Genomic DNA, 27,447 nt, shown 5'->3' with positions numbered 1-27,447 from the left:
CATCCCCTTCCCCTGCTCGCTACCGATGCTCGGCCGGGGCCAGGGACCGCGCGGCTCAGCTCCACCTCCCTCCGCGCTGGGAGCCCACGGGAGGATGCCCGACACAGAGGGCGGGTGATACCAGACATACAGCAGCATCCACAACGCAAAATACCGCCCCCCCCCCCCCAGGGGGTACCACACACACCAATCTGGGAAAAGAGAGGGGCAAAAATATATAAAGAAAAGGAAGTGAGCAGTGCTGTCTGCCCGCTGCCGGTCGGGGTCAACCCCCAGCATCCCTGCGACCGGCACATCCCCAAAACTGAGCATTGCCGATACAGCCGCAACGCCTCGGAGCGCGTTACTATGGGAAAGGACAGTAAAAACTGTTGGGTAAAGGGAGTTGTACAAGACTGATGCAATCACACGCACGTAAACACTTCTCCACCAGGCAACCGCCTCCCCAGCAAAGGACCCACCGCTGCCAACCCGGTGACGTGGGGGGGGCTGACAGCATCCCCTGCCTGAGCATCTCCCGCTGGAAAAGCCCCTTTGCCGGCATCGCTGGGATTTCACGCAGCGCTTGGGTTTTGCAGAACCGCCCTTCCTGGCAGGAAAAGCCCTGGTTTGGGTTCCCACCTTGATCCCACCCTTGCCAGGCTGCTGCCGTGCCAGCTCAATCACCCGACCTGACCCACGCCGAGAGCTCAGCCCATGGGGCAAGGGCTGAGCCCTCTGCCCCCCACCATGAGGGGGATTCGGGGACCCCTCGCTCTATCCCAGGGGGGCAGTGACCTGCCCCTCCTGCCGGGGAGGGTCCGGTGGCTCTGCCGGAGCCACCATCCCACACCCGCTGACTGCACCGCTCCCCACACCCGCCCCATAGTTTCTAGATGCGCTGACAAGGACACACGGCTGAGAACAACGCAGCTCGGTGCACATGCCAGATCGCAGATAGGGAGGAGGAGGAACTCCCAGCACCCGGACCAGCCGCCCCAGCAACCCCCAGGAGAAGGGTGCCCCTGTGTCCCATCCCCGCTGACTCCCAGCCGGCTGCCGTGGGTGCCGGGATTCACAAACACCTTGTTTTGTGCTGGTCCCCCTTTCATTTGGAGCCAGATCTGATGGCCCAGAACCCATCTGCGTGAGCTCACCTCTTTGGGTTGCTGCTTTCCGGCTTGCTGCTGCGTCAATAGCTGCAGGTGAAGCTGCTCCTGTTGCTTCTTGTAGTATTCCTGCAACTGGGAGGGAAGGAGGCAGGGACGGGAGGGGAGAGAGCAGCTCGGATTAGCAGCAGAAACACCCGGCTCGCGTCTCCCTGCCTGGCACTAGCCCCTGCCCAGCACCGGGCTTTGCCACAGCCGTGCCAGCTCCCGGCACCACGCCAGCACGGCAGGCTCTCGGCCAAAGAAAAGCACCCGCCAAAGGAGTCACGGCTGCAGAAGAAACCTTGGGCACCGGCTCCTAAGGGCTCTGGATCCCCACAGCGAGTAAAATCCCCCAACGCCATCAATACCCAACCTGCCGGTCTAGCACTGCCCGGCCGCCCTGGCTTTCTGCCACCGGCTGCTCCGGGAGCCTCCGCCTGGCGGGGCCTCGGGAAGGAGGGTCGCAACCCCCCCGGCTCAGTAATTCCTGTGCATCCCAGGGATTCTACAGCTGCCCTGGGGGGAAACTGTTTGATGGGGGATGTGATACACCAGGAGCTGGGCGACCCCCTTGAAAAATGGGGTCCAGGCATCTAACCCAAGGTTTCACCAGTGGAGAAACCCCGTTTTTGGCACGGTGGGACCCCCAAAAAACCCTGGCAAGTGTTGCAAGAGCTGGGGGGCTGCTGGCTGGGAAGGGGCCGGGAGCGGCCACGGCTCCTGGTCTGGCCAGTGCAAAGCCACGAGTGCTGGGGGCTCGGACCTGCACCCCCCTTCACAGGGACCATGGCAGAGCGCAGGCAACCTGGCTCCTCGCAGCACCCTGCCCAAAAAGAGAGTTTTTCTGGGCCAGTAAAACGGAGAAAACGACCCTGGCCCCACGACGAGCCACCGAAGAGGGTCCCAGTCTGCTGGAGTAAGCGCCGGGACCTGCTGGCGTTGACACCAGTTCTCACCCCGGCCCCTAAATAAACTGTTGGTGATGGATTTGCTGGGCGCCGGCGGGGGGGGGCTGGAGGCACGGGGAGGTCAGCGAGCCCCGTACCCCGCACAGGGGCGATGGCGGCGGCTCAGGAATGCCCCTTTGGATGCCGGGAAGCCTTTATCAGCTCGGGGCTGACAGGGCTGACAGCAGCAACTTTGCTTTTTCTGTCGGCGAACAGGTTTGGAAAGGCTGGGTGTTTACCCGAAAGCCAATCAAAGCCAGGTCTCTGCAACATGGTCGAGCGAGGCTGCGGGAACATTGGGTCAGGGGTGAGAGGTGTGATGTTTGGTTTTCTTCTGGTGGAGAATGCGAGCTATTCCGGCCTGGGTTGTTTAATTTGCAGTCAAACGTGTTTCTTTATCCGGCTCCAAAGAGGCTCGGAGAAGGACCCACCCAGGGTAGTGTTTACCCTTTGTTCTTTCCCTGGGGCCAACCTTGAATCCTTATCAGCCTGTTTGGAGTAAACAGGTACTGGAGGCAGGAGGAAGGGTGTGGAGGATGCTTGTGGGATTTCTCCTTCTCTCCCTCCCGCCGGCGGGAGGTGTTTACCCAAGCAGACCTGTTTTGTTTCGGAGTTGAGGTTTGGTTTTTTGGGGTTTTTTTGTTGGTTTTTTTTTTTCTTCTCCTCCTTTTTCTTCCCTCTCCGTTCACTTTACATTTGATTAAGCGTTCCGGAAAAGCCGTGCGGGGCTGTGAGAAACAAACCCATGCACGCAGGTCTGGAGCCCGACCCAGGGACCTGCCCCAAAGCCCCGGCAGGAGGTAAAGGGGGGTCCATTGAGCCGAGAGCACCCACCCTGACCCCAGCTCTCCCCAGGAGCTGAGTAGCCCCAAACCAGCTCTTGTGCAGGGGCTTTCTGGGCTTTGAGACCCTGGCCCAGGGCAGCAGCATCCCATTAGCACCTGCAGCTCTTTTCACCCCTTGGTGCTGGAAATGCTGGGAATCCCCAGGGAAATACAGGAGACCAAAGAGGCAAGGACCCCTCTGCCTGCCCCCAATAAGCTCCAGCATTCCCGGACACCGGTGGGAAATGGCTTGGCCGGACCCGGCCGATGCGCAGCCAGCGCAGGAGCCGCGTTACCTGTTGCAGCATTATGGCCTGCTGCTGCTGCAGGAGGGCCTGGAGCTGGGGCGGCGAGAGGATCTGCTGCATTTGCTGCGGCGTGATCATCTGCGGGGACATCATGGCCACGGACACGGGGACCTGCGGAGAGGAAGGACGTGTCACCACCATTCCCAATTCCAACCTTGGAAAACCCTCCCCAAATGCCGACAGCCTCTAAGTGCCTCCCACCCCCCAAGCTCTCCCGGGGCATCCTCCATGCCCCCATTCCTGCATCACCTTCTGGTGAAGCTGTTGGCCACCAGTCTTCTGGCATGCCGAGGCCACCACTGGGGACGTGGTGATGGCACCGAGATGCCCCATGGTGTAGCTGGCACCGGGATGAAGCTTCCTAAACCAGGAGCTCCCCGCACCCTGCGGGCAGGATGCTCTTTGCCCACAGGGTCTTCTTTAAATCCAATTTAGCCGGAGGAATTAGGCGTTGAGAGGAGCCAGCGGCAGATGGGCAGCCAGCTCCAAACCACGGCTCCCTCCCCTCCTGCGAGCACGGGAAAGGTGCCGGGCACCGCTCCTTCCCTTGGGGTCCCGGCGGCTGCAGGGAGCAGGGAAATGCCAAGGGAAGCGGGGAAGATACCGATCACCCAAATAACTTTGCAAAGCAGAGCACAGAGGAAGAGGTTACCAGGTTTTCCATAGACACATCAAAGCTTTACCTCCAGTTGACACCAGTAACTCGCGTAATTACCATGCCAAGTGGAGGGAGGGCTAAGAAAACCTGCCAACCCCTGCCTTTGGTTATCAAAACACGGGTCCACACCCCCAGGGCAAAGCGCCGGAGAAGGTGCCGGTGATGGATCCCAGCCCCGCTGGTCCTGCCCAGGGGGAGCGACGCCGCCTTCCCAACCACGGCCATCCAGAGCTGCCTTCTCCCAGCCAGCCCTTTGCCGATCCCACCAGCCCAAAGCCCTGGGCAGGATTATGGTTTTGCTGTAATTTAAGAATCCTTCCTGGGTGCTCCCTTTTCCTAGGAAAGCAGATGACTGCCGCTCGTCAGGAGCAGGAGAGGCGGTGAGCCACCAGCAGCCTCCTGCCTGTCCCTGCCTGGTGGCGCTGGGGTCTTCAAGGGGACCCCAGGAAGGGGCAACTCCTCAGCATGTGGGACACAGCAGAGCCCGAGCCAGGCTCCCCGTGCACGCCAAGGACTCAAGTTTGATCCGAAGTGGATGATTCCATGACTTCTCCTTCCCTCACTCCTAGGTCTTGGGACCTCAGAGAACGAGGGACGGAGAAACAATGCAAACGGCTCCAGAGCACCCAGCAAAGTCCAGATAAGAGCCCGGTACCTGCCAGACCCCCCTGCCCAGGACCCCCAGCGATGCCCAGACCCCCCAGCCTGGATCTGCCGCCCGCCCTGGGGGCTGCCCTCCCCCTCCAGCCACCCCAGTGGGACACGGGACCCCAGGGGTGGCCCCGTGCTGTCCCTCCTGTCCATGGCAGGTGTCCGGCCGGGCTGGAGCACGCTGACCTTCAAGGGAGACTGCAAAGGCTTATCTGTTTACTCAGGCATTTTGCTGGAGGGAGGTGTCACAAACGGCCCGAGTTTCATTTGTCGCCGGTGATCCCCCCCCCCCCACCAGCTGCCTTCGTGTCAGAGTTATTGATTAATTGCTGTGTGTTCACACCCAAGGGCTGCTGCTGGGGACGCCTTCGACCGCGCTGGCTTGGCTGGCGGTGGTGGGGGTCCGGAGGAGCGGGAGCATCCCCAGCAAAGAGCTGCAAAGCCCTGGCAGGGCTCCGGCACCCGCCGATGCCTGACGGGGAGCCAGGAGAGATCCGAGCATCCCCCGCGGCACCAGCGCCGGCGGAGAACTGGTGTCGGGGCCGTCAGGTGCTCGCAGCCAGCTGTGCAAAGCCCTCGGCGAACATCTGGGAAGGAGGGATGCTCGCGACGAGGGCGAGCCGAGCGCGAGCGGGGCGCGCGCCCGCTCGCTGGGAGCGAAGCATCCCCGCTAATTTCCCTTTGCCAATTCATCAGCTGGCAACGTGCTCGGAATGAGAGCCCCTAATTAATTGCTCATCCGCATCCCCCATCCGGGCGGCCTCCCCGCCCCCACCGCCGCCACGGCCTCTCGTACGCGTTTGCTGGCATTTTCAAATCGGAGGCATCCTAATTACCGGAGAGTTATAACACCTTCCATTTCTCGCCCAGCGGACTGACACCCTGTCAAGAGCAAAGAGAATTGCCAGAGGTTTTGACAACACTAATTGCCCCTATAATCTAAAAACACAAAGGAGAGGCGATTAGTCGAGAGGGCCCCAGCTCTCGATCCGACACGAGGTTTTCACAATGTTACAAGAAAACAAAAGTGACGCTTTTTAGAGTTTGATGGCTGCTAACAAAAGCAGAATTATATTTTCATACAACCTTTGTCTCCACTAAACGTTTTTGGTTTTTTTTTTCCCTTCCGCGCTCGGATGCGGAGCTGACACGGGGAAATGGCGGCGGCTTCGCCAAGGGGTGAGGTGTGAATGGGGTGAACTGGTGCCACCTCTTGTGGGGGGCACCCCGGCTTTGCCACCTCCCCGAGCCCCAACGGATGCCGAAGCCCCACGAAGAATTTCCCCCCGGCATGGAAAACATCCCCCTCCTGCCTAAGGTTTCCCGGGAGGGCAGGAACTTTCTTTAGTAAGAGGGGAAAATCCCATATACAGCCAGTTTTGCTCCCGCTGTGGTGATCCATCACGGGTGCCGGGGAGCCTGCGCGGTGCCACCGGCAGCTGGCTCGAGCCCGGCGCGGGGGCAGCAAACCCCGGTGCTGTGGTCCCCCGCCCCGGGCTCCGGTGACAGCCCCAGCTGCCTCCCTTGGGGACGGTGACAGCTGCTGCCCCGGCAAAATGAAATGGGGACAGACACGTCTGTCCCAAGCCCGCAGCTGATCTGCTTACGGGGAGGGGGACGGCGCAGCCCCCCGGGATGATTCAGCCCCTTCGCTTGCATCCACAGCACTCAGCGGCCACCGCTTTCCCCACAGCAGGGGACAAGGCCAGCCTGGCATCCCTGGACAACACGGTGGCTTCGGGCAACAGTCGCCTCTCCAAAGCTGGGATCCAACACAAGGGAGAGCCAAAGGGCGCCGAGCAGAGCACACGGGGGACACACACGGGGTGAGCCGTGTCCTCCCCATCCCATCCACCCGGCAGCAAAGTCCCTCCCCATGTGCCAGAGGCACCGGGGACCGTCCCCGCAGGCGGCGGTGGCACCGCAGCCAGCAAATCCCTCGGGAAGCGGGTCCCAGCAGCCAGCCCCGCAGCGGCGGCGGGTCCCCGGCCAGCGCGTCACCAGCTGGCATCTGCCAGACACCGAGTCAGGAAGGGTTTGACTCACTCCTTGGCCGGCTGCCACCCCGCAAAACTGCTTACTAACAGCTCCGGCTGCCTCCCAGAAAGCCCCAGCGCTGCGGCTGCCACCGGCGAGCGGGATCTCGAGGGGGTGATTTTCCAGGCGGTCCCGGTTGTAATCCCTCCGTGCCAGAGGACGGGGAGGGAGGACGCGGATCATCAGGCGGCGGGTGGAAAACGAGACGGGTATTACAGGGGAAAGTCGGCGCTCGGCGTAAGCGCGGAGCGACTCTGCCAAAGCCGGCTGAGCGAAACGGGATTTGGCTGGGCGTAACGCAGCGGGATGGGGGAGCGGTGCTTTTATTTAAATCTTAGTTAATTTTTTTTTTTTTTTTTTTTTTACGGGAAGCGGATTGCAACTCCCAGCCACGAGGTAGAGCGGGGAAAGCCACGGCCCGACGGCCGGTCTTGGCTCCCAGTGCCGCAGGGCTGCCGTCAGAGGGATGGCTGCCCTCCTGACCCCCGGGACCGCTGGTTTGGCACAGTGCGGGGGCCGGGACATCCCCCATCAGCCCGGGGCGTGTGAGCAAGCCTGTGGTTTGCTCAGCCTCAAAGCATCCCTGCACCGACCTTCACCTCCCAGCCCCGCCGTCACCCACGCCGGGAGGTTGCCGCAGGAGCCGCCGTGTCCCCAGGGAGCCGGGGGGAGCACATCGCAACCACCATGGGAAGGAGCATCTCCAGGTCCACAGCTAAAACCACACATCCAAGCTCCTGCGCCAGGGCGGGCGCAGCCCGGACCTTGTCCCCCCCTGTCCCTGCTGACCCCGGAGGGGCTCTGGGGCCCCTGGGACGAGCAAACATCAACACCAGCAACCTGGGGCGTTCGATGCTTCCCGCAGGAGCCCAAGGCACTGCACAACCTTGGCTCTGATCTAATCTCAGGTCTTAACTCCCAACTCGAAACAACAGCAAACATGTTTGTGCTGTTTTTCTTTTTTTTTTTCTTTTTAACACCCTTTTCAATTCCAAAACCAACAGAAACAAACGGAGGAGGCTGGCGAGGGAGGCGGGGAGCTGGGAATAGAAGGGGGGAAGCAATCACCACCACGAGCAGCTTCAGATCTGCTGTTTTTTGGGGCAGGGGATGAGCAAACCCCGCCTTGGGCACCCCCTTCTCGCTGCCACAGCTGGAGGGACCCAAACCTTTCACTCCGAGTCCAGCCAGGGCACATCCACGCGTCCCCTCCTGTGCTCAGCATCCCTGGGCGAGCTCCGGGATCCAGCTGGCTCAGACCATCTGCAAGAGCTTCCAACGCCCGGGGCCAGGCAGTGACGCCATCGGTGTCACCCCAGCCGCGGTTATATACGCCTGGATGGGTGACACAGGGCCACCCAAACACTGCTCCAGCCCCTCTCCGCTCACACCACGCTGCGTCTGGACCTTACCAAGACGGGGCAGAGAGGACAGACCAAAATCTACCCAGGCTCAGAGGAGAAACCAAACACAGATTTACACGGCAGCTCCTGCTCCATGTGCCAGGCTGGCTTTTGAGGCTGTGGGGGTTATTTTATGAATACTTTGAAGAGCTTTAGCACCAAAGGACTAATTGCCCTGGGTGGTGGTGGCAGGAGGGCGGCTGCATGGGGCGAGCGGGCACCGGTGTATCTGCGTGGAGGACAACCAGCCTCTGATGTTCAGCCGCACGCAAAGAAAAGGAGGAATCAATCCCCTGCGTGTTCAACCCAACGTGCATCCTCGTTAGCGCGGCGTGCCCCACCGGGGAGGCACTAATCGCGCATAATTGGGCTGCGAGTCGCTGGAAGTTGAAAGGGAGCTTGGCTGGGGGATGCTCATGGCAGAGGCTGGAGCGTTCGCTGCCCGGCAGCCCCTTCCTCGGCACGGCTCGGGGTGAGCCGCTGCCCCCCAGCATCCTCCCGCCAGGATCCATGGGCATGGGGCGCTGGCACGGCTCGTCACGCTGAATCCACAGGGATTGACACGTCTCCTTTGCTCCCCCGTTAATCCAAAACGCCCTTGCGGCAGCAGGGAGCACGGAGTGGGATGGCGGCGGCGCTGGCAGAGCCGGGGGCTCCGGGAAGGATGAGGGGGAGCGGCGGGGGGAGCGGGGATGGACGGCGGTGCTGCGAGTTCAAATGGAAAAATCTAGCGCCGCGCGAGCCGAGACGGACGGGCTGCTGTATTTTTTTTCCTGGAGAGGGACCGCAGAAGGGCTGGTATTGATCTGTCTTCATTACCCATTTCACTCAAGTTTCAAATCAACAAAATACACTTTTCCGCTCCGCTGCCCTCCCCGCCGCAGCAGACAAAAGAAAAGCAATTTCCCGCAGTTCGCTCCAAACTCCTCTCCCCTTCCCTCGGCGCCCTCCAGCCCCTCTCCCATTTCGGAGGCTTTTTAAAACCTCAGCAAGTTGCTCCCGCCGGAGGCTGGGAGACCCCCCCGGCTCCGGGAGCCGAGCTGGGGAAGGGACCCCAAAAAGGGCACCCCATGATGCAGCGGTGCCTCAGAGCCCAGGAATGGCCCAGCACCGAAAACATGGGGCACGGACAGACTCCCCGCCGCCTTTCCAAGCACGCTCCAGCACCTCGCGCCATGGGCTTTACTGCATCCCCGTGCCGGCAGGATCCCGGCGGGATGCACTGCTCCCGACCAGCCTCGGGCAGGCACGGAGTGCCCTGCAGCAAAAGTCCTCAAACGCAACACTTTGTCAGCATCCACCAAGTTTCTAACAGTTTTGAAGTTGCAAAGAAAAAAAACCATTTTAAAATGTTTCGGGTGGGCTTTTTTGGCTTTTTTTTCCTTTTTTACTCTCCGCACACCCCTCCAGGCATCTGGGGGGAGAGAGGGTTCACGCTCCAAAACCCCCCCCAGGATCCCATCAACCCCAGCAGCTCCTTGTTTGTTTTTAAGAGCACGCCGTCGCCGCCTGTCATTACCAGCCCCGCTGGCTTGGCGCCCCAGGAACGTCCCCGTCCCCATCAGCAGGGTGGCAGGGAGCTGCGAACGCATGGTGTCGGCAAGCGCAGGAACCTGCAGCCGTCCTGGGATTTGGGTGCTGGGACGCTCCGGGGGGACCCTCCGATATGGGACACCGCACCCCCCGCCCCAAACGATGTGGAAAACCAGCCCCATGTCCCCAGGCAGAGCGAGGGCACCCCAAGTCCCAACACTGCAATGAACACCCCGGTCCTGCCGCGCTCCCCCCTGCTTCCCCAGCCAGGGGCTGCTGCAGTGGGACCCAGCCTTCCTCCTCCTCCTCCTCCTCCTCCAGCCGTCCTGGCCAGTCTCATCCACACCACTCTGCCGTTAGATAAACTTCCTTTCAAAGGAGTCTGCTTAATCCTCTATCTCCCCTCGGTCAGATCCCGCTCCAGCTGCCGGCCGGGCCAGGGGGAGGAAGAGGCCGGTCGCTGCTGAGTTATGAGCTATTTCTGACTCACGTCTACAACTTTCACAAGTCTTTTCGCAACGCAGAAAGGGAGGAGGGGAGAGGAAGGCAGATCCAGTTCACTCCGGCAAAGCCGCTGGCCAGATGGGCAGGGAGGGGAGGCGGGAGAGCGGCAGGGAAAGGGGGGGACGGGATGTCAAGCGAGCGGCGAGCGAGCGAAGCGTGCGTGTATTGCAGGCGGGGGAAGCGGGGGAGAGAGCGGTAAGGGATAGGCAGGAGAAGAAGTGCAGGCAGGAGCACAGGCAGCGACACGCACCCACGGAGGGGAGCGAGGCGCCGGTTACCGGAATCTGACTTCACCCTCGCTGCCTTTGTCCTTCGCAGGCGTTTTCCATGCAGTGACTGCATTTCCTTCCTGTGAGCGCCACTGGAAAAAGCCGCCTGTTTGTGCCGCGGGAGCCCTGACTAATTCCCGCTGCTTGTACCCGGCTGCTGCTTCCCAACCCGTTGGGGCAGCCGGGGGTGGGGGGGGGCTCCGGGCTCCCCCCCGCCCGCCCAGGTACTGGCAGCACCGGGATGGCACCGGGAGAGGAGCCGGCGATGGCCCGTCCCAGTCCCGGCTCTCACCGCCCTCCCGCTGCCGTGCCGGCTCAGCCTGGCATAGGCAGGACCTCCAGCTCCGAGAGCGCTTGTGCTAATTACTTTCCTTTGTTAATTAAACCCACGTGGCTCTAATAAGGTAACCTGCTGTTCTCCGATAAATTTAATTAGCCTGAAGGGAGAGCCCCTCCGCACAGCTATTTAAATTGTCACTTCCCATCGCTTGGGCTTTGCTTCTTTCTGCCTCCCTCTCCCCGGGTTCACTCCCCTCGTCTGCCCCTTTCCTTCCCATCTTCTGCCCCTTTCCTTTGGCGGAGGAGGGCAGCAAAGGGGAGGACCCCCTCCCCCAGGGGAGCAAGATGTCACCCAAGGGTGCTGCATCCACCCAAAGCCCTGTTTTCCTGCCGGTGCCGCCAAACCCCAGCCTAGACGGGCCTTTGTCCTGTCCCATGGGCTGTCCCATGACGGAGGACCTGCCCTGGCTGTGGAACCAAGGGACTGTCCCTTATCCAGCCCCAAGGGACTGTCCCTTACCCAATCCTAAGGGACCGTCCCTTCTCCAGCCCCGCGCCCCGCTCACAGCACCCGGAATGAATCCTGGGGTGCCCCAACCCTGGGAAACTCTGCACCTCCCTACCCAAAATGCTGTCCCAAGGGATGGTGGCACACGGTGACCTCTCCCCGGTCCTTACCCCACCTGGAGCCAGCCCTTCTCTCGCATCGCCCTTTCCCACCATGTCACCACAGATGAGGACCACAAAAATACCCTCCAAACACCCCTGCAATAAATTTCTGGAGGTTTATAGGGGATTTCATAGAATTATGGAATGGTTTGGGTTGGAAGGGACCTTAAAGCCCAGCCAGTGGCACCCCCTGCCCTGGGCAGGGACACCTCCCACCAGCCCAGGTTGCTCCAAGCCCCGTCCAACCTGGCCTTGAACCCCTCCAGGGATGGGGCAGCCACAGCTTCTCTGGGCAATCTAACTCTTTAGGTTAGATTTAACTCTTTGTGGGCTCCTGGTGTGCTTTGGCCACCCCAAAGACGGAGACAACGTGTGTTTCCCCATTCACTTTCCCACCGCATCAGTTTGCAGCCGAGCCCGTCCCGACCAAGGGGGTGATGGGGACACATGGACACACACACGCGTCCTCGGGGCTCACCTGCACCGCCGGCTGCTTGCCCTCGTTGCTGCTGGGGGAGCTCAGCCCCGTGGCCTGCTGCAGCAGGAACTGGCGTGCCACCTGGAGAGCCTGCAAAAGAGACACAGCGGGTGGGCAGGAGGAAGGGGTGCCCTCCTCTTCCTCCTCCCTCCTCCGGACACCCTCCCCGGAGCAGCGCCCGGACTGGCTCCCCACGGCTTTGATTCACGGGGTGCGAGCGATGCACAAGGAGGGCAGCACTCCCCGCGCGCTCCCTCCTGCCACACCAGTATGACCAGTACATCCCATTACAGGCCACTGCTCTCCCTGCGCCCCACAGCCCGGGGCGACGAGGACCTGGGGACAATCCTACCGTCTTCCAAAAACCCCCATCATGTCTTCAGCAAGTCACCAGGTCCAACATCTTCATCCTCCAGCAGGTTCCCAGGCGGGTCACCCCCAGCCCCAGCACATACTGGGACCAGGCACAACCAGTGCCCAACCTGCGACCGGGGGGGTCCGGCGGAGGGTCCGGCTCCCGGCTGCTTTATCCTACCCTTGCATGGAGCCACCACTACTTTTTGGCCGCAGATGACACCCCTGGTGTCTAAAGCTACCATGTATATTTAATTTTACATCTGATCATTGTGCTGGAGCACCAAAAAAGTCCCACTCAACGCCCAGATTTGGGTCAGGCAGGATTAAACCCTGAATTAATAATCCACGAACGCATCCGCACGGAGTTTATAGCGACGCAGGAAGAGTTTAGCAACTCGTACAAGTGACCAAGATGAAACCTGCTTGTTTTTACGGGTCTTTGCCTAGAAAGAGTTACGGGTTTCCTCAAGTTGTCTGCGGGGATGACGGTGTCTCGCTGGGAAGTCGCGTAACAGGCAAAAGAGGGAGAAACCCACATAAATCGATAAAAAACAGGTGTGGAAACACACGCAGGCACAAGCAACCGGGAGCGAGATGTTCACAGCGGCGTCGGCAGCTGAAGAAATTTGGTGAGGTTACGAGAAATCCTGCAAAGAGAGAAGGACGGGAGAGGAGCAAGCGCGAGCCGGCGGGTCACAGGCGAGGGCGAGCACCGGTGTGTGCAAGCGGAGAAAAGGAGCTTCATTCAGGAGCTGGGAAAGGGAAAATAAAGCCCTACCGAAAAAACAAAAACAACCCTGCGGTACCCGGCTGCTGCTCCCAGCCCCGCTTCCTCGCACGCTCCTTAGTTTTGCTTTTAAGGGAATTTTTCTTTATTTTTTGGGGGGTGTATTTCCGAACAACCAAACCATTGTAGCCCTGCCTGCGGGACAGGTTCGCGCTGGGGGTCAGCGCCCAGCTCGGCGGTTCCCCCCCGGCTGTCATCACCCCGGCCGTAAATCACCCTCCCGGCTTCCAGGCGGCGGCCGCGCGTCCCGAGAAAGGGCCGCTTGTTAATTCTCCGCGTTTCCAGCCATAAAGAAGAAAGCCCCCAGCCCCAGCGCCGCCTTCCCCATCCCTCCCTGCCAAACCCGCTCGCAAACCGGAGCAGCGTCACCCCGCGGCGCGGATGCACCTTAATACGCCCGCTCCGGTCCACGCGCTCATTATTTAAGCTCTGCGAACCAAGGGGCACCCACAGCACCCTTAAACGGTTGCTCAACAGAGCACCCATGAAGACTCATTACCTGCGTTTTAATCAAAAGGTCCCGTTTCGTGCTCCTCTCCGCAGGGGGCTGCTCGGGAAGAGGGTATGCAACGGGTCTAAAGCAAAGGATGGCCGAGCTGCGCCGCTTTTTTATTTTTGTGGATAAATCCATCCAACCCGCTCCTTGCGCATGGACAGGCATTAGAAGCGCACTTGCAAAATGAGAGTTTTTTTAAAGATTTTAAAGAGCCGAGGGTTTAGCAGACGCAGCCTTACTCATTTTTCTTAAAAGAAAAATCATCATTTCATAGCAAGGGCCCCAAACCCAAGACGCACCCTCTGCCCTGCTGTGTCTGTCACCGCCTGCGTGAACCAAACGGCCCCCAAGAAAGGCAAAAGCCCAGGAGTTTCAGAAGCAAGACAGGATTCCGACGTTACGCTCCCGTGATGAACCTCCGGGGCTGCCCCACGGCCTCCGCCTCTTCCTCAGCATCCCCGGCCGGCTGCTGGGGATGCTCAAAAACCGCGTCCCCACTAACTTGCAAACTGGCTTTAGCCAAACGACTGAAAAACCATAAAATCCTCAAGGACAAACGTGGCAACGTGCTGCTGGGAATCGCTGATGGCACGAGCCCGTGGTCCACGTCCCGGCGCCGTTGCAGCCCCAGCGCAAGGCGCGTTTCTCCACGGGCACGTTATTCCCCTGTTATTAACAGTAATAGATGTGCATCGGTAATGCGAACACAAAAACCATGTGACAGTTATGACAGCTCAAGGTCTGATATTTTAATTACTTTTTGAAATGAAAACAGTAATTCCCAGTTAAAAGCCAAGGGTGGAGGAACTCAATCGAGGGCTGCTCAGCGCCGGGATGCAGCAGAGGCGGCAGGTCCAGGGCTCCCGCCCGAGGATGGGTGCTGGACCACCGGCTGCATCCCGCGTGCGCAACGGCTGCCCGAGCTCTACCTATTTTTCCACACGTCCGTTTGACAGATATTTGCAGGGGTTTGGTCTCTCCATCTCCGCCACATGCAGTTCCTCCAGTGTTCGGAAGGACAATCTCATAGAGGTGACCTGGCACGGCAGGTCCCTGCCCCAGCCCAACAAAAATCACTGCAGCAGGTCGGGAAAACACAGCAAAGAGGGGAAAACCAGAAGAGACCCAACGCCAGCACCCAGGCAAAGCGCTAAGCCGGACTTCTCCCAGAATCTCGCTTTCTAAACCCAAACACTGGCTGGCCCGCGGGTGCCACCGCGTCCCCAGCGCCCGGCTGGCTCAGCCCTTCTGCCGGCCGCCCACCCCGCGCCGCCTCTCAGGGGGGAATTTAATTCACTCCCCGCTGGCTCTCTCACTTTGTTGTGCTCTGAAGCATGAAATTACAAGATTTACGGGGGGGGGGGGGGGGAAGAAAAATAATAATAATAAAAAAAAAATGACATGGCCTTACGATTGCACACAGGGGCCTCCCTACCACTGCCGCGGAGCTGCCCCCTCCCTCCCCGCCACCCGGCAGCGATTTCCACTTCAGCCTAAATTCAGCTCAGCCTGCAAATGAAGGATGCTCTGGCCGGCAGCAAACCTGTTGCACGGCTGCACAAGGCAGACGGAGCCCCAAGAATTGAATTTCGGGATGCAGAGCATCCCGTTATCTGTATTTATTACCCCGCGGGGCAGGAGGAGCAGCCCGGGTGCTGGGGGGGGGAAGCCTTTCCATAGGGATGCACAAGGAAAACGTCACCCGCAAGCTCTCCCTGGGGCTGAGGAGATGGCAAGCAGAAGGGAGAAAGTCTCCTCGTAGGAGTGGAGGGGTTTTCACCTCCGGGCTCTGTGAACTGAAGGAAAAATGATTTATTTAAAAAAAAAAAAAAAAAAATATCCTGCTGCATGGTGTTATTCAAGAGTCATTAGCATGTTACCCGTAATTAGGAACGAATGGGTTGTGTCAGATTCATCATGCTCCTGGATGGCTCCCTTTGATCAGCAAATTATCCCATTAAAAAGTTTGTAACGTCTCAGACACTTACGTCAAAGAGCTGATGCTTTTTGGCTTTGCCCTCCCCAAGAGCAGCAGCAGGAGGTTTCGGGGCTGAGGAAGACGATGGTGACCCAAACTGCGCTGGGGGTGACCCAAAACTACCCCAGGCTACATTGGGGCATATAAAACATCAGTTCAGAGCAACACTCGAAGCCCCCTACCCTGGTAGAGCCGTGCCCGGGGTAGGAAAGCTTTGAACCTGGTGGGATTTTGCTCATTTAATTATTTCAGCTGCTGCTTTTTTTAACAACTAAACCGCAAAATCTCAGACAAGGTCGCACCAGTTTCTGGGCGCGTTCTGCGCTATTTCTCCAACTATGTTCAGCGTAGGCTCCGTGATAGAAATAAAACGCAGCCTGCAGCTATCATGGCTTCTAAAGAAGTATTTTTAAAGGCGACCAAAAAGCTGAAAAGTACTTAGACAAGTTCTTCGCCCGTCGGAGGAAAAGCCTCCCCCGGGCTCAGCACCTCTGTGTGCCCCACGCGGGGTTTCTGCGCGGGTTTTCGCAGCGATGCTGCAGAAGCCGAGCACCGGGGGATGCCGGAAGGGGCGTGCTGGGACGGCGAGGGCTGGGGCGGGGGGGGGGGTCAATACACAAACCATGCCTGGGATTGAGCCAATTCGCTGGATAAACCAAGGCTGGATCCTCCCCGCCCCCGACTTCAGGCAAAAGCATCTCATCCTCCAGCGGGGCAGCAGCCCGTTATCCCGCCTTCCACCCAGCGTAAATGGGAATTATCACTAATTCTCTCCCCAAAAGGCTCATGCTCCGGTTGGTGGGACTCCACACCTCCACTCCGCAGGTGATGGAGGTTCCCAGGAGCGTGGGGGGGCCAGCTTTTGCCCGCCTTCCCCATGGCAAAACACCACAAACTCCCCTTCTCCCACGGGGAACACCAGGTCCCGTCTCATCCCGGGGAGAGGAGACGGCGGCTCCCATCCCGTTTAGGGTGGGCTGACCCACACTTCAACCCCCCGTTAATCCCCCATCCCTGCCTGGCCACCTTTTTTCCCCCCCATAAAATTTGCCCAAGCCGAGTCTCTCCGAGGTCTCCCATCGCCTGGTCAAATTGGGAAGAAATAGCTCAAGTAGTTCAAAAAACTTTGGCGAGGTTGGAGACATCCCTGGCTCTTTCTAAAAACACACAAGCCTGGGCCTCCCCAAAAATCAAACAGCGCAATGGAAAATCCTGCCCAGGGTATTTTTAAACCACCTTGTTCTCCCAGGTATTTCGTTTTACGAGGGTGTACTTTTTAATTACGCCCAGCGGTGCCCGGCCGCTCCAGCTGCCGGAGCCAAAAAGCAGCGCGCCGGCCGCCTGCCGCGCTGGGGATGGGAAGCACTGCCCAAAAATAGCCGAGGGATTTTCCACCTGGATGGGATCAAAGCTTTGCACGGGGGTTTTAACCCCCAACGAGTGAAAAGCCGCGCGAAAAAATGATATTAAACCAAGAATTTTGCCAAGAAAGGGGAATCTATAAAGAGCGTGGATCTTCCCTTTTCCCTCCGTTCCTTTTGGAGGGTAGAAAGAGGTCGGGAAGGGATGAAAAAATGTTAAAAAAAAAAAAGATTTTTTACACTAACCTCATAAAAATGACATCGTCACATTCCAGAATTAGAGCTATTAAAACAACACACACACACGCGGATATTTTTAGATGGATATTAACGGTAAATGATGCCATATTGAGAAGCACTTCCACCCAGCCTGGCCCCGGTCTTGCTTAACCAGAACCAAATGGCTCAAAGAGATGAAAATTAACAAAAATGACACAAGTCTTCACAAAAGGGGGGAGGAAAAAAAAAAAGTCCTTTTTACGACCGTCTCTGCGCCTCTCCCGCGGCCCCAGCTGTTCTGCCTTTCGCTGCACACGCTAATGCTTCTGGACTTTATTCCTCCGCTCCTGCCTCCTCGATCCTCGCAGCCGAGGGGTTAAACCCATTCCCACTAATCAAGAACACAAGGAACAAGCTCCCGACCATCCCACCCCATGGAGAAAAAAGAAAAAAAGAAAAAAAAAAAAAAAAGGGAAAAAAAAAAAGGGGGGGGGGGAAACCCCCCACCCCCTCCCGCATTTGTACTCGGTAAAATATGAAATATAAATCAAGGGACCTAATAGAGAGATGAGTTTCACTTAAGTGCTCCGGTCTCATTTTTATCTTAAACACCCTAATAATAGCGGATTACACAATATATTTGAGATGTGATCACATGTTTTATAGAACGGTATCTTTCCTACGGCAGAGAAGTGCCTCTCCTCCCCCCACCCCCACCCTTCTTTAACTACCAAAAACCTCTGCTTTGCTTCTTTTTTCTTAAAAAAAAAGTCTTATTTTTGTTTAATAACTTAACGTTTCTTCGACATGTGCCTGCAATAAACTGCAAAATTTTTTTCTTTTTTTTTTTTTTTTTTTTTTTTGCATAATGAAAAAATACGCCGACCAACGCTAGAGTGAGCGAGCGGCTGGGTTTTCCAGATGGCTCCTTTTCCATGGGATTGCAAGTTGGAACGAGCTACCGTGTGGCTGCTGGGCTCGGGGACTTTTCCCGTCATTCCCCCAGGACATCCCTGCTCCGAGCCCCTCCGTGCTCCCACCCTGCCACCTCTTGCCCTCCAAATCCACAATTCCCCCCCGCAAGACCCAGCCGTGAGCCCCCCACGGCTTTAAACCCCAGCTCCAGGAGGAAACTTGCGAGATTTTTTGCAGGAATTCCATGGAAATCCTGAAAAGACCTGAATCACGGCAGAGCACCCCCCCGTTCAGCACGGCAGCACCCACGGGTCTCCTCTGCGCCCCCGCATCGTTCCCATGGGGTGCAGCCCTGCCCCCCATACCCACGGCGGAGCATCCCCATCCTTCTCGCACTGCAGGGATGCGACACCCCCATCACCCCCCCCCTGCCCCGCTGCCCCCCATTTCCTGCCCAGCTTTCCTCCGCTGAGGATTACTGGAGGATAGGGGGGGGTCCCGACGTGGCGGGAGGGGAGGTACGAGGGGCCGACCCCCACGTTAAAAACTCATTAATGCGCCAGGGCGGCGGGGCCCTTTGGATCCCGGCCGGAGGATGTCAGCGCGCTGGAGGTCTCGCCACGTTCCCACAGCAACGGCGGTGGGAGACCCCGGGGGGCGGGCAGCCCTCCCATGCCCCCGGCCGACCTCTCCCCTCCGCCAACCCCGCCACAATGCGGGCGCGCGCTATTCAAGCTTTTCAACCCCAATCCCGCCATTGAAATCCAAGGATTTAACCCAAACGCCCATCCCTTGGGCTGGGGGGAGAGGGAGGAAGGGAGGGGGATGCCCTTTCTCCACCCCATCCCTGCCGGGCTCCCGCTCTCCCTCCGGGATCTCTGGACCACGGGATGCTCTGAAGTCGCACGGACCAGGGTGGAATGATGGACCAGGCGCTGCCGAGGATGGCCACAGAAAGCTGTGGCTGGCAACCCCTGTCCTGCACTGGTGCAGGCAGGCACCCTTGGCCCTCTTGCTCCAGGGACTCCCCAAAACAGCCTCAGGGGGTCCCCGAGCACCCTACGATACACCCGCCTCCCCCCAGGCTCCCACGCGGAGCACTCGCCTCCAGACACCATCCTCGGAGCGGAGTTTTAACCTGAGAAATCCCTACAAAAGGGTTGTCTGGGTTCACCCTTTCGAAAGGGTTGACAGCAGAGAGACTGCGGGCCCCAAGGAAGGTCAAAACCAGCTCTTTTCGCCAAAAGGTGCAAAATCAGCCCAAAAGGAGGGCAGAGAACATGGCCCCGGGGAGCCGCATCGCCCACGCCAAGCCCTACGGACAGGGAGCTGTACGGCACTGGTGGCCCTTCAAGCCTGGGGGAGGTGGTCAAGTGGTGGGTTCCCACCCTTCCAGGCTTCCTAACGTTTCTTGGGGATTTCGTACAGTTAAATAAAAATAAGGATTGAGCACCGACATTCTGGGAGCTGCGGCGGAGCCGGGACGGAGGAGCCGGGAACAGCCCAGTGGTCCGGGAGCCTGGCTGCGACTAGGGGGGAACGCTGGGTGCTGCCGAGGATGGTGTAAAGCCTCCATAAAGCACTTAATTGTGCAAAACTCTATATATGGGGACATTTATTCCTGACCCCAGCTGGTGCTCAGCCTGGTCCCTGAAGCATGAAGATTGATAGTCCTCGGGATGGGGTGGTGGGAGGTTTTTTTTCCCTCCCCCCAAGGTGCTGTCATTGCAGATGTCATTTGTTGTTGGAAGTTTACCAAACCCTCTCTGCCTTAGTGAATTCCCCGTGCCGGCGAGTTTCCCAGGGTGATTACACTGGGAATCCGAAAGAAGAAACGCAAAAGGATGAAATTAAACCTTGGCCGTGCCTTGGGCAGGGCAGGATTTACCGGCTGAGCTCAGGGAGCGACATCCGCGGGGATGAGCCAAGAGCAGCAGCGCTCCGCGTTGCACAAATTAAAAAAAAAAAAAAAAACAAAACACAACAGAACAACCACCTTTTTAAATTTTTTTTCTCCGTATTTTCTGGAGGAGATAACCCCGTTTCACGACCACGCCGCCCATTTTGCACCGTTTTGGCCGTTCGGGAACAAGCATCTCCCCTTCGCCCCTGGCTCCGGCTGCCGCTCGGTGAAATTTGGGGCCGTCCGCGGCGCGGGGAAGGGAGCGAGCGGCGGCTCCTTCGGCAGGGGTGACTCGCAGCGGCATTACACGCATGATTACCCCGCAGATCAGGGGAACAGGGGCTTAACTGCGTGAGAAACGGCTGTTATTCAGGTAATGGATTTACAGCGCTCACTACTAAAGTATCAGACACAGCAATTTTTTACAGCTTTCACGCTGGAATTTATGGCTCGGGGAGGCGATCTCCATACGAGGCAGGGATCATTGCCTTATTTAGTATCCCAGGAGGAAAATTTATGTTTTCTCCCAAGTTTGTTTTGAAAGGTAACCTGCAGGCACGCACACACGTTCCCCCCCCCGCCTCCCCACAGCCGCCGGGGCGCGCAGGGGGCGAGGGCAGACGTGTGCCACGCGGCTCCCGGGGTGCACGCGCGTGTGCTCACGACAGAGCTCTTGCACGCACGTGTCAAAGTCACACGTGTCCCCGGCCACGCATGTGGTTAATTAAGCTGAAGGCACCAGGAGCCCCAGAGAAGGGAGGGGACACCACCTCTGGTAACTAAATACAGACTCGGAGACAACCTGCTCCTTATTTTACAGCCAAGGGGTCTTTGCTCTGCTCTCACAGCCCCCCTCCTTTTCCTGCCCCGCTCTCCCCCCGCACCCATGGGGGACACAGCAGGCAGAGCCGCCAGCACAGGATGGGCCTCCCCCCCAAAACCCCAAATGGGGCAGCAGCCACCGTCCCACGAGCTGCAGGGAGGGATGGGCTCCATCTCCCAAGGGACGTGCACCCCCAAGGACAAGCACGTGGGTTTTTTGGGGCAGCACCTGCTTTTTGGGGCACCCCAACTTCAACAGGGATGACCAAGCCTGGTGCCACCCATCTTCTGGGCCGGCCCCGGGGACAACAGAAGGGTTAAACTGTGTGTTGCCCCCAAACCCGTATCCTCGAAGGACCCGGTGCCCCATCCCCTTGTGTAAGGCGGGTATGAGAAGGAAGCGGGGTGTCCCTCCTACCTGCTGCTGCTGGAAGTGCAGGAGCTCCACGGGGCTCATCTCGCCGTTGGTCTCCCCGCTGGCGGCTCCTTCGCGCCCGCCGCCCCCTCCGCCGCCCCCCGCGCCGCCCCCGCCGCCATCGGGCTGGTTGCTGAGGCTGCTGACTCCGTTTTGGCTGGAGGGAGTGGACCGTATCGTCTCCGAGGCGGATTCAACCATCATGACTTGCTAGCAGGACCTGAGGAAGAGGAGGAGAGAGCAGAGGTTGAGAAGAGAGTCCAAAATCCCTGTCTTGGCATCCCCACCTCCGCCTGCCCCATGTCTCGTCCTCACCCTGCCCCGTCTCCCATGCCCGCCAGCTCCGGCAGGGGAGATGCAGGGATGGGGATGTCAAACCCCGGCCAGTTTTAGCTGCGTTCAATTTACTCCAAAAAACAAACGTGCAGCAGCTCGAGCTGCCATGAACACGCTGCCAGCCCTTTACAGCGCCGCGGCAAAGCAAGCGCAACCCGTCTCTTACGAAAACACCATGTTTTCAGCTTTCTCCCAGCCTGGTGCAAGACATAAAACCCCAGGAATCCGGGCATTTTTCACCAGAATCCCAAAATATTCCACTTTGAGACGGGGGAGACAGCAGAGCTGAAGTTCCAGCGAGGCTGCACACCAAGCGCACGGAGCCTGCGCCGCACATTTCACCGTGAAAACCTCAGCAAAGTTAACACATCGCCACAAAGCGCTTCAGCTCCCAGCAAAACCAGCACTTCCCAGCAGGAAAAAACCACCCGGCACAAAGTTTGCCGCCCGGTCGAAGAAACCCCAAGGTACCGCGGGGCTGGGATGTGGCAAAAAACAAGAGCACGGCGGCGCTTCCGAAAACACCAGTTGGAAAATCCTCCCTTTCTCCCAGATGCCTCTGTGCACCCCTTTGCGCTGCTGTACCCCCCCATCCCGCCGTACCCCTCGGATGCTCTCCAAGGACCAAGCCCCTGCTGCAGGGGCTACAACACCCACTGCATTTTCAGCCCCACAGGAGCCCCCCACCCCCCCCAGTTTTGCAGCTCTTGCGCTTCATTTCATGCGATTCCAGGCTTCCCCCTCGCAAGGCAAGAGCAAAACCACTTCTCCTTCGTGGACGGGTTTTATCCCTGTAAACTCTCCTCTTACACCCGGGGCACAGGGGCAGAACCGCCCGGAGGTGGCGGCTCTTCCCCAGGTCCCGGGTGCCCCTGGGTGCCGCAGCAATGCCGGGAGCGGAGCCGGGGGGTGCCGGTAGTCTTGGCTGCCATCCGGAGCTCCCTTCGGCCAACACGAGCTCCCGAGGCACCGCGCCGAGCTGGGGGACCAGGGCACCGGGTGAGACACAGGCTGGAAAAGCTTCTCACACCCCAACATGTGGCCGGCTGCAGGGGGCTGGGTGCCAAGAGCATCCCTTACCCCCCCGAGTGTGAAACCCTATTGACATTAAGGCAGAGGGGCGAGGGGGGGGACTCCCCAAGAGCTCCAGGGTTGGTTTCAAAGCCAGGAGATGCGGCGTCTTTGCTCAGTTGGCTGCGATGAGGGGGCAGGTCGTGAGCTGTAAACCTGAGGGTCCGTGCCCTTTCCAGGGGAAACTCCTGGATCCGGGCCGGCACCGGAGGGAAAACCACCCCCCGCAACCAGCATCACCCCCTGCTGCTGCCGAGCCCCCCCGGGGCCGCGTCCAGCCCCGACAGCGCGGGTTGGGGACACCGAAAGCCCCACCGGAGCTGAGGGTCTCTCCCCCCTTCCCAACACCCACTTTGCTCCCTGGAAAAGCGCAGGACACAGTTTTATCCCATTCAATCCCGCTCCTTCCCCGGAGCGGGATCAGCGTTCATCCATCACCGCTCGCAGCCGACCAGCGAGTTTCAGACAGGAGGGGAAGAAAGAAAGAGGGCCGGGGAGAAGAAATACTGCTTCTCCCTTTTTCTTCTCTTTTTTTTTCCCCCCCATTTTCCCCCCTCCCCGCCCCAAAAGACAGAAAGACAAACCGCGAACGACATAATTGCTGAAATGTGGCGTGTAATAATAGCTATTCAGAAGCTGATCATTCATATTAAACAGGGTGAAGCAAGCTTCTCATTTGCATGTTTGAGATTATATGCATTTCAGAAGTCATTTCCGCGGGGTATATGACTGACATTAATTCCCATGTGGAGCTGCCGGCTCCCTCCCGCCGTCCTGGCACTGCCAAACCCGCGCAGGGTGACACACCGGTGGCCGCCGGAGAGTTCAAGGTTAACGGGATTATTGGGTTTTGGCTTTGTTGGAAGCGCAGGAGCCGGGACGCCGGGGTGGGAGCCGGGATGAGACCACAGCACGGTCGGAGCATCTTCCCCAGAAAGGATCGGGAAAGGATGGGATGCTTGCCTATGGATGCTGCGCTAGGAGCAAAAAAAGCTGGAAGAAACAAAACGCCTTTTCCCCTCGAAAACTCCATTTGCTCCATCCTCCCTCAGACGTCAACCAAGAGCCTGCAGGAATATTAAATGATGATTGCCGTTACTTTTCTCATTTTCCTTCCGAAATTGTGCCGCCTGCTCCGTGTTTGGGTCCCGCGGGGAAAGCCCGGCTCTGCCCGTGTCCGGCAGACGCAAGGCATCGCCACCGCCAGAAAAGAAAAAAAAGGACTTGACTTTTATACGGAGACCAAGAATATCCAGAGTTACAACAGGAAGTATTAAAAAAGGAAAAAAAAAAAAAAAAAAAAAAAAGGAAAAAAAAAAGTTTTTGGAAAGGATATAAAACTTTCCTGGCTTCGGGGCATAAACTGAAGCTTAACTATTGGGAATTAGGAGGAAATCTCTTCTGGTGGAGGAGCTGTAGCCGGGGGCTTGCTCTGCCGGCCCCTGCCAGAGGCAGGATGCTGGAGCAGATGAAGCGGCGCTGGGGTCCAGCTGGGTGATTCCCGCAGCCCGGGACACGGGGCCAGTTGGGTTCCCTCTCCAAGTCTAGTAAAAAACCGACTTCCCGTTCGCAAACCCTACTGGGATGCTGGTGCGTCTGGGTTCCCAACGCTGCAAGGGAAGTCATAAAAGAAAGTAATAATAATAATGAAAATATTTCCATTCGTATAAAAGTTTTACAAAACCTTACAGGGGGAAAAAAAAAAAGAAAAAGAAAAAAAAAAAGAAATGAAGCCAGTGTCTACGATGTTATAAAGTCGATTTAAATTAGGAATGAGTGCCTTTTCCAGCCGGGGCTGATCCGGGATGGCTGAAGCCGCGTTGGGAAGAGCAAAACCCCGGCTGCAAGCACTGCAGCACATGGGCATCCCCGCGCACCGACGGGAGGGCTCTGCAGCACCCCAGCCCCAGCTTTTCATCTATTTTAGTTCAAAACGGTCCAATATTTTAGGGATTCTCCGTACCCTGGCATCCAGAGGGTCTAACCGGGATGAGACCTTCCCCTAGGCATAAAGGCAGGGACCGTGCCCAGACAGTCACCGCAGAAGATACAACACCCCCGATGAGGTAGAAAAGGATGGTTTTAGTTAAAAGGGGAGGGGAGGAGACCCCTCTAATGGCAATGAGCAACAGAAGCTGTGCAAATGGATTGCTAATTACCATTTCAGACTCAAAAATCACTTCACGGAATAAGCACTCTGCCTCCCCCCCCCCCCAACCCCCCTTTTTACTTAAACGTGCACCTTTCGCAGGACAAAGAAAAGGAAACAGAGAATTACAAACGGAGCAAAGAATCCCCCTGCCTTTAGCAGTACCATATGGCAATGAGAGTATATTAATTACCGTTGCTTTTTAATTAACAATTGCTTCATCATCGGAGCAGTAACATTTCCTTGACATCCCCTGACTTGCCGCTAACCTGTGAAGCGCGCGCGCCACGCCAAGTCATCAATTCATTTTTATTGACATTCCGCCCCCCCCCAAACAGGCACGATACCAGGGTTTTCCAATTAACACCTCCACACTCTCTAATTAGCACAATTAACAGACTGATGGATGCCCAGAGCTTCCCTGCCAGGGAGGGTGCAGATCAGCTGGCCGGGCTGTTGGACACGGTTCCCGACACACGCGTGCCCGACACGCGTGTGCCGCGCTGCCTGGGGTCCCGCGGGAGCAACACGTGTGTGCCACGGAGCCCGGCATCACCACGGAGCCCGGCATCGCCACGGAGCCTTTCCGAGCCCCGGCAAAAAGGGGAGGACAAACGCACCAGAAAACTCGAAGCAAAGCTTTACACCCAAGGACGCGGGGTCTTTAGGAGCGGGAAGAGGAGACGAAGCATTTACGGAGCGACTTCTCCCCAAAAGCTCCCCAGGAATTTTGGGGCGCCCAGACCCACCCGAAGCGATGCCGCTTCTCCATCCCATTCAGCTCCACGGCCGTGAAAATCTAAATGGCGCTTCTCAGCCCCCGGGACACGCAGGAACAGGTACAGCCAAGACCATGAGCTCCTACGGACCGACTGCCCGAACACCTATTTTAGCCGCTTCTCCGATTTTTAAATATCCTCAATACCGCGGTCCTCAAGGGCTCCGTAACTTTGGGCTGCCCTTCGCGGGCTGCCGGCAGGACTGGGGCTGCGTATGGACCCTGCATCGCGTCCCTCCTGCCAGCGGGTCCCTGTCCCCATCCCCATCCCCATGCCACCAGGTGCCCCTTGGCCTCAGTTTCCCTATACGCAAACCCAAAGAGCATCCCCAGCTCGAAACCACCACCCAGGAGGGATGGGGGATGGCCAGTGGGAAACACTGGTGGGAAAAACGCTTCCCCCCACGTCTCCGTCAACTGAGAAAGTCCCCGGTGCCCAACTGCATTTCATAAGGCACAGCACAGGTGACACCACGCGTTTATGAGCAACCTGCTACCACGATGCTCCAGAGGCTTTTTCCACCCTTCCCACCACATCCCAGCCCCAAAGCTGTTTTCCAGACCCTTCCTTCCAGCTCCAGCCTCGGCAGGACCCAGAGGGGAGCAGGGGGCTGCCCCACGGCACGGCGAGGGCTCTCCCCCCAACAGCCTCTCCTGCAGGTACCGGTAGGTGACGGAGGAGCACGGACTGAGCAAATCCCACCCAAAGCCGTCGGAATTTCCACGGGATACTCCTCTGCACGGCTGGGAGGTGAGGAATAGGGGAAGCTGGATCCCAGGCACCGGATCTGCTCCCAGCTATGGAAAGTTGAGTGACCTGCTCATCCGGATCCCTGCCCCTCCGGATCCCTGCTCGTATGGATCCCTGCTCCTCCGGATCCCTGCCCCTCCGGCTCCGGCACCGCCGAGGCTTTAGGAAGCGGCTGGCTAATCTTAAAAGGCTTCGGCTTGAAGAGAAGCGGCAGCCGGGATTGCTCGGAGAGTGGCTTTTTACCCTTTAATTAACACATAAACACATGGAAATGTGGAAAGGGGATTAAAATAAAAGTCTGGGGGAGCTGAAACGAATCTGGAGCATTACTGTAAATTAGAAGAGATTTAAGGAACCGAGGACTGGCTAAGCCTGGGCACCGCTTTAATGGGATCTCACCTCTGGGCACTTTCATCTCCCACTTTCATCTCGCTCCCAGCAACTTCTTTGCGAAGAACCAACCTGCGGGCGCTGGCCCTGGCCGGCGGGGAGACCTTCGCCCCCTGCGGCTCTCCGCGCCTGCCCACCGCCACGCCAGCGCCACCCCGGCGGCCACCGGCAACCCTCAGGCAGCGGCGAGCATTTGCCGCTACGCGGAAATCAAGCGAGAACAACCACAGCCAGGTTTTTCTCCCCAAAAAGGTGGGTCACGCCATTCGAAGAGCCGGGAGATCACCTGGAAGCGTGAGCACCACCAACGAGGGAAGCCACCGGGACCGTGCCGTGTCGGTCAGCAGGACGTGGCACTTACTGCTTGCGTCCCGACGAGCCCACCTCTCCGAAACACGTCTCCTGCGGAAGCATCCTTTGCTCTCTGGAGCATCCTTTGCTCTCCAGAGCATCGAGGACACGCCAGCCGTAGCCAACCCCACAGGAGACCCTCGGTGCCCACCCCAGCGCACCATCCTGAAGCTCCGGAGATGCCGACGGCTGGCTGGCGCATCTCCCGTTCCCTGCCAAGCTTCAAGGAAAAGAAAATCCCTTCCGGCACGGATGCAGGGATGGACGGACGGTGCCGGACGGTGCCGAGGGGGTGCTGGGCACGTGCCGGGCACCGGGGCCGCTGCTCCATCCTGCGTTCCCTCGCTGCGCTCTTGAAAAGATTAAAAAAAATAATAAAAAAAAAAGAGCCCCACTCCATCTCATTAAGAAAGTAAACACAAGAGCCGTCTAAGTGTCTAATTAAGCTTCTAATTAGTCCCTGCTTGTTACTAATGCAAATTAGATTACGCCGCTTAACTACAGCATGTCCACAACACCCTTGTTAATTGCGGCCTTTTGAAATTAAATTACTCCCTAATTAGCATATCAAAGCCATTGATTCGGAGCCAGGAAAGATGAGGGCAGGAGGAAGCCGAACGCCAAGTTTTGTTAATCAGGGACTTCTAATTAAATAGTGACGTGGTGCACGGGGGCTCC

General features: G+C 58.2%; 1 protein-coding gene across 7 annotated transcripts in view; it reads right to left on the bottom strand.

Moving 5' to 3' along the window:
- Positions 1-27,447, bottom strand: part of FOXP4 (forkhead box P4) — a 63,689-nt gene that overhangs the window by 17,364 nt on the left and 18,878 nt on the right. For 5 of the 7 annotated variants that reach the window (XM_063356648.1, XM_063356652.1, XM_063356649.1 and 2 more), the window contains exons 2-5: positions 20,947-21,163; positions 11,691-11,780; positions 3,198-3,320; positions 1,137-1,223 (exon numbers count right to left, since the gene is read on the bottom strand). In XM_063356648.1, coding sequence (XP_063212718.1) covers positions 1,137-1,223; positions 3,198-3,320; positions 11,691-11,780; positions 20,947-21,147 — 501 coding nt within the window. In that variant the 5' untranslated portion in view covers positions 21,148-21,163. The remainder of the gene's footprint in view (positions 1-1,136; positions 1,224-3,197; positions 3,321-11,690; positions 11,781-20,946; positions 21,164-27,447) is intronic. The other 2 variants (XM_063356653.1, XM_063356654.1) reach the window with 1 other exon arrangement.

This window comes from Chroicocephalus ridibundus, chromosome 20 (assembly GCF_963924245.1).
Source record: "Chroicocephalus ridibundus chromosome 20, bChrRid1.1, whole genome shotgun sequence".
NCBI classification, from domain to species: domain Eukaryota; kingdom Metazoa; phylum Chordata; class Aves; order Charadriiformes; family Laridae; genus Chroicocephalus; species Chroicocephalus ridibundus.
This window is presented reverse-complemented; position numbering and strand designations above follow the sequence as displayed.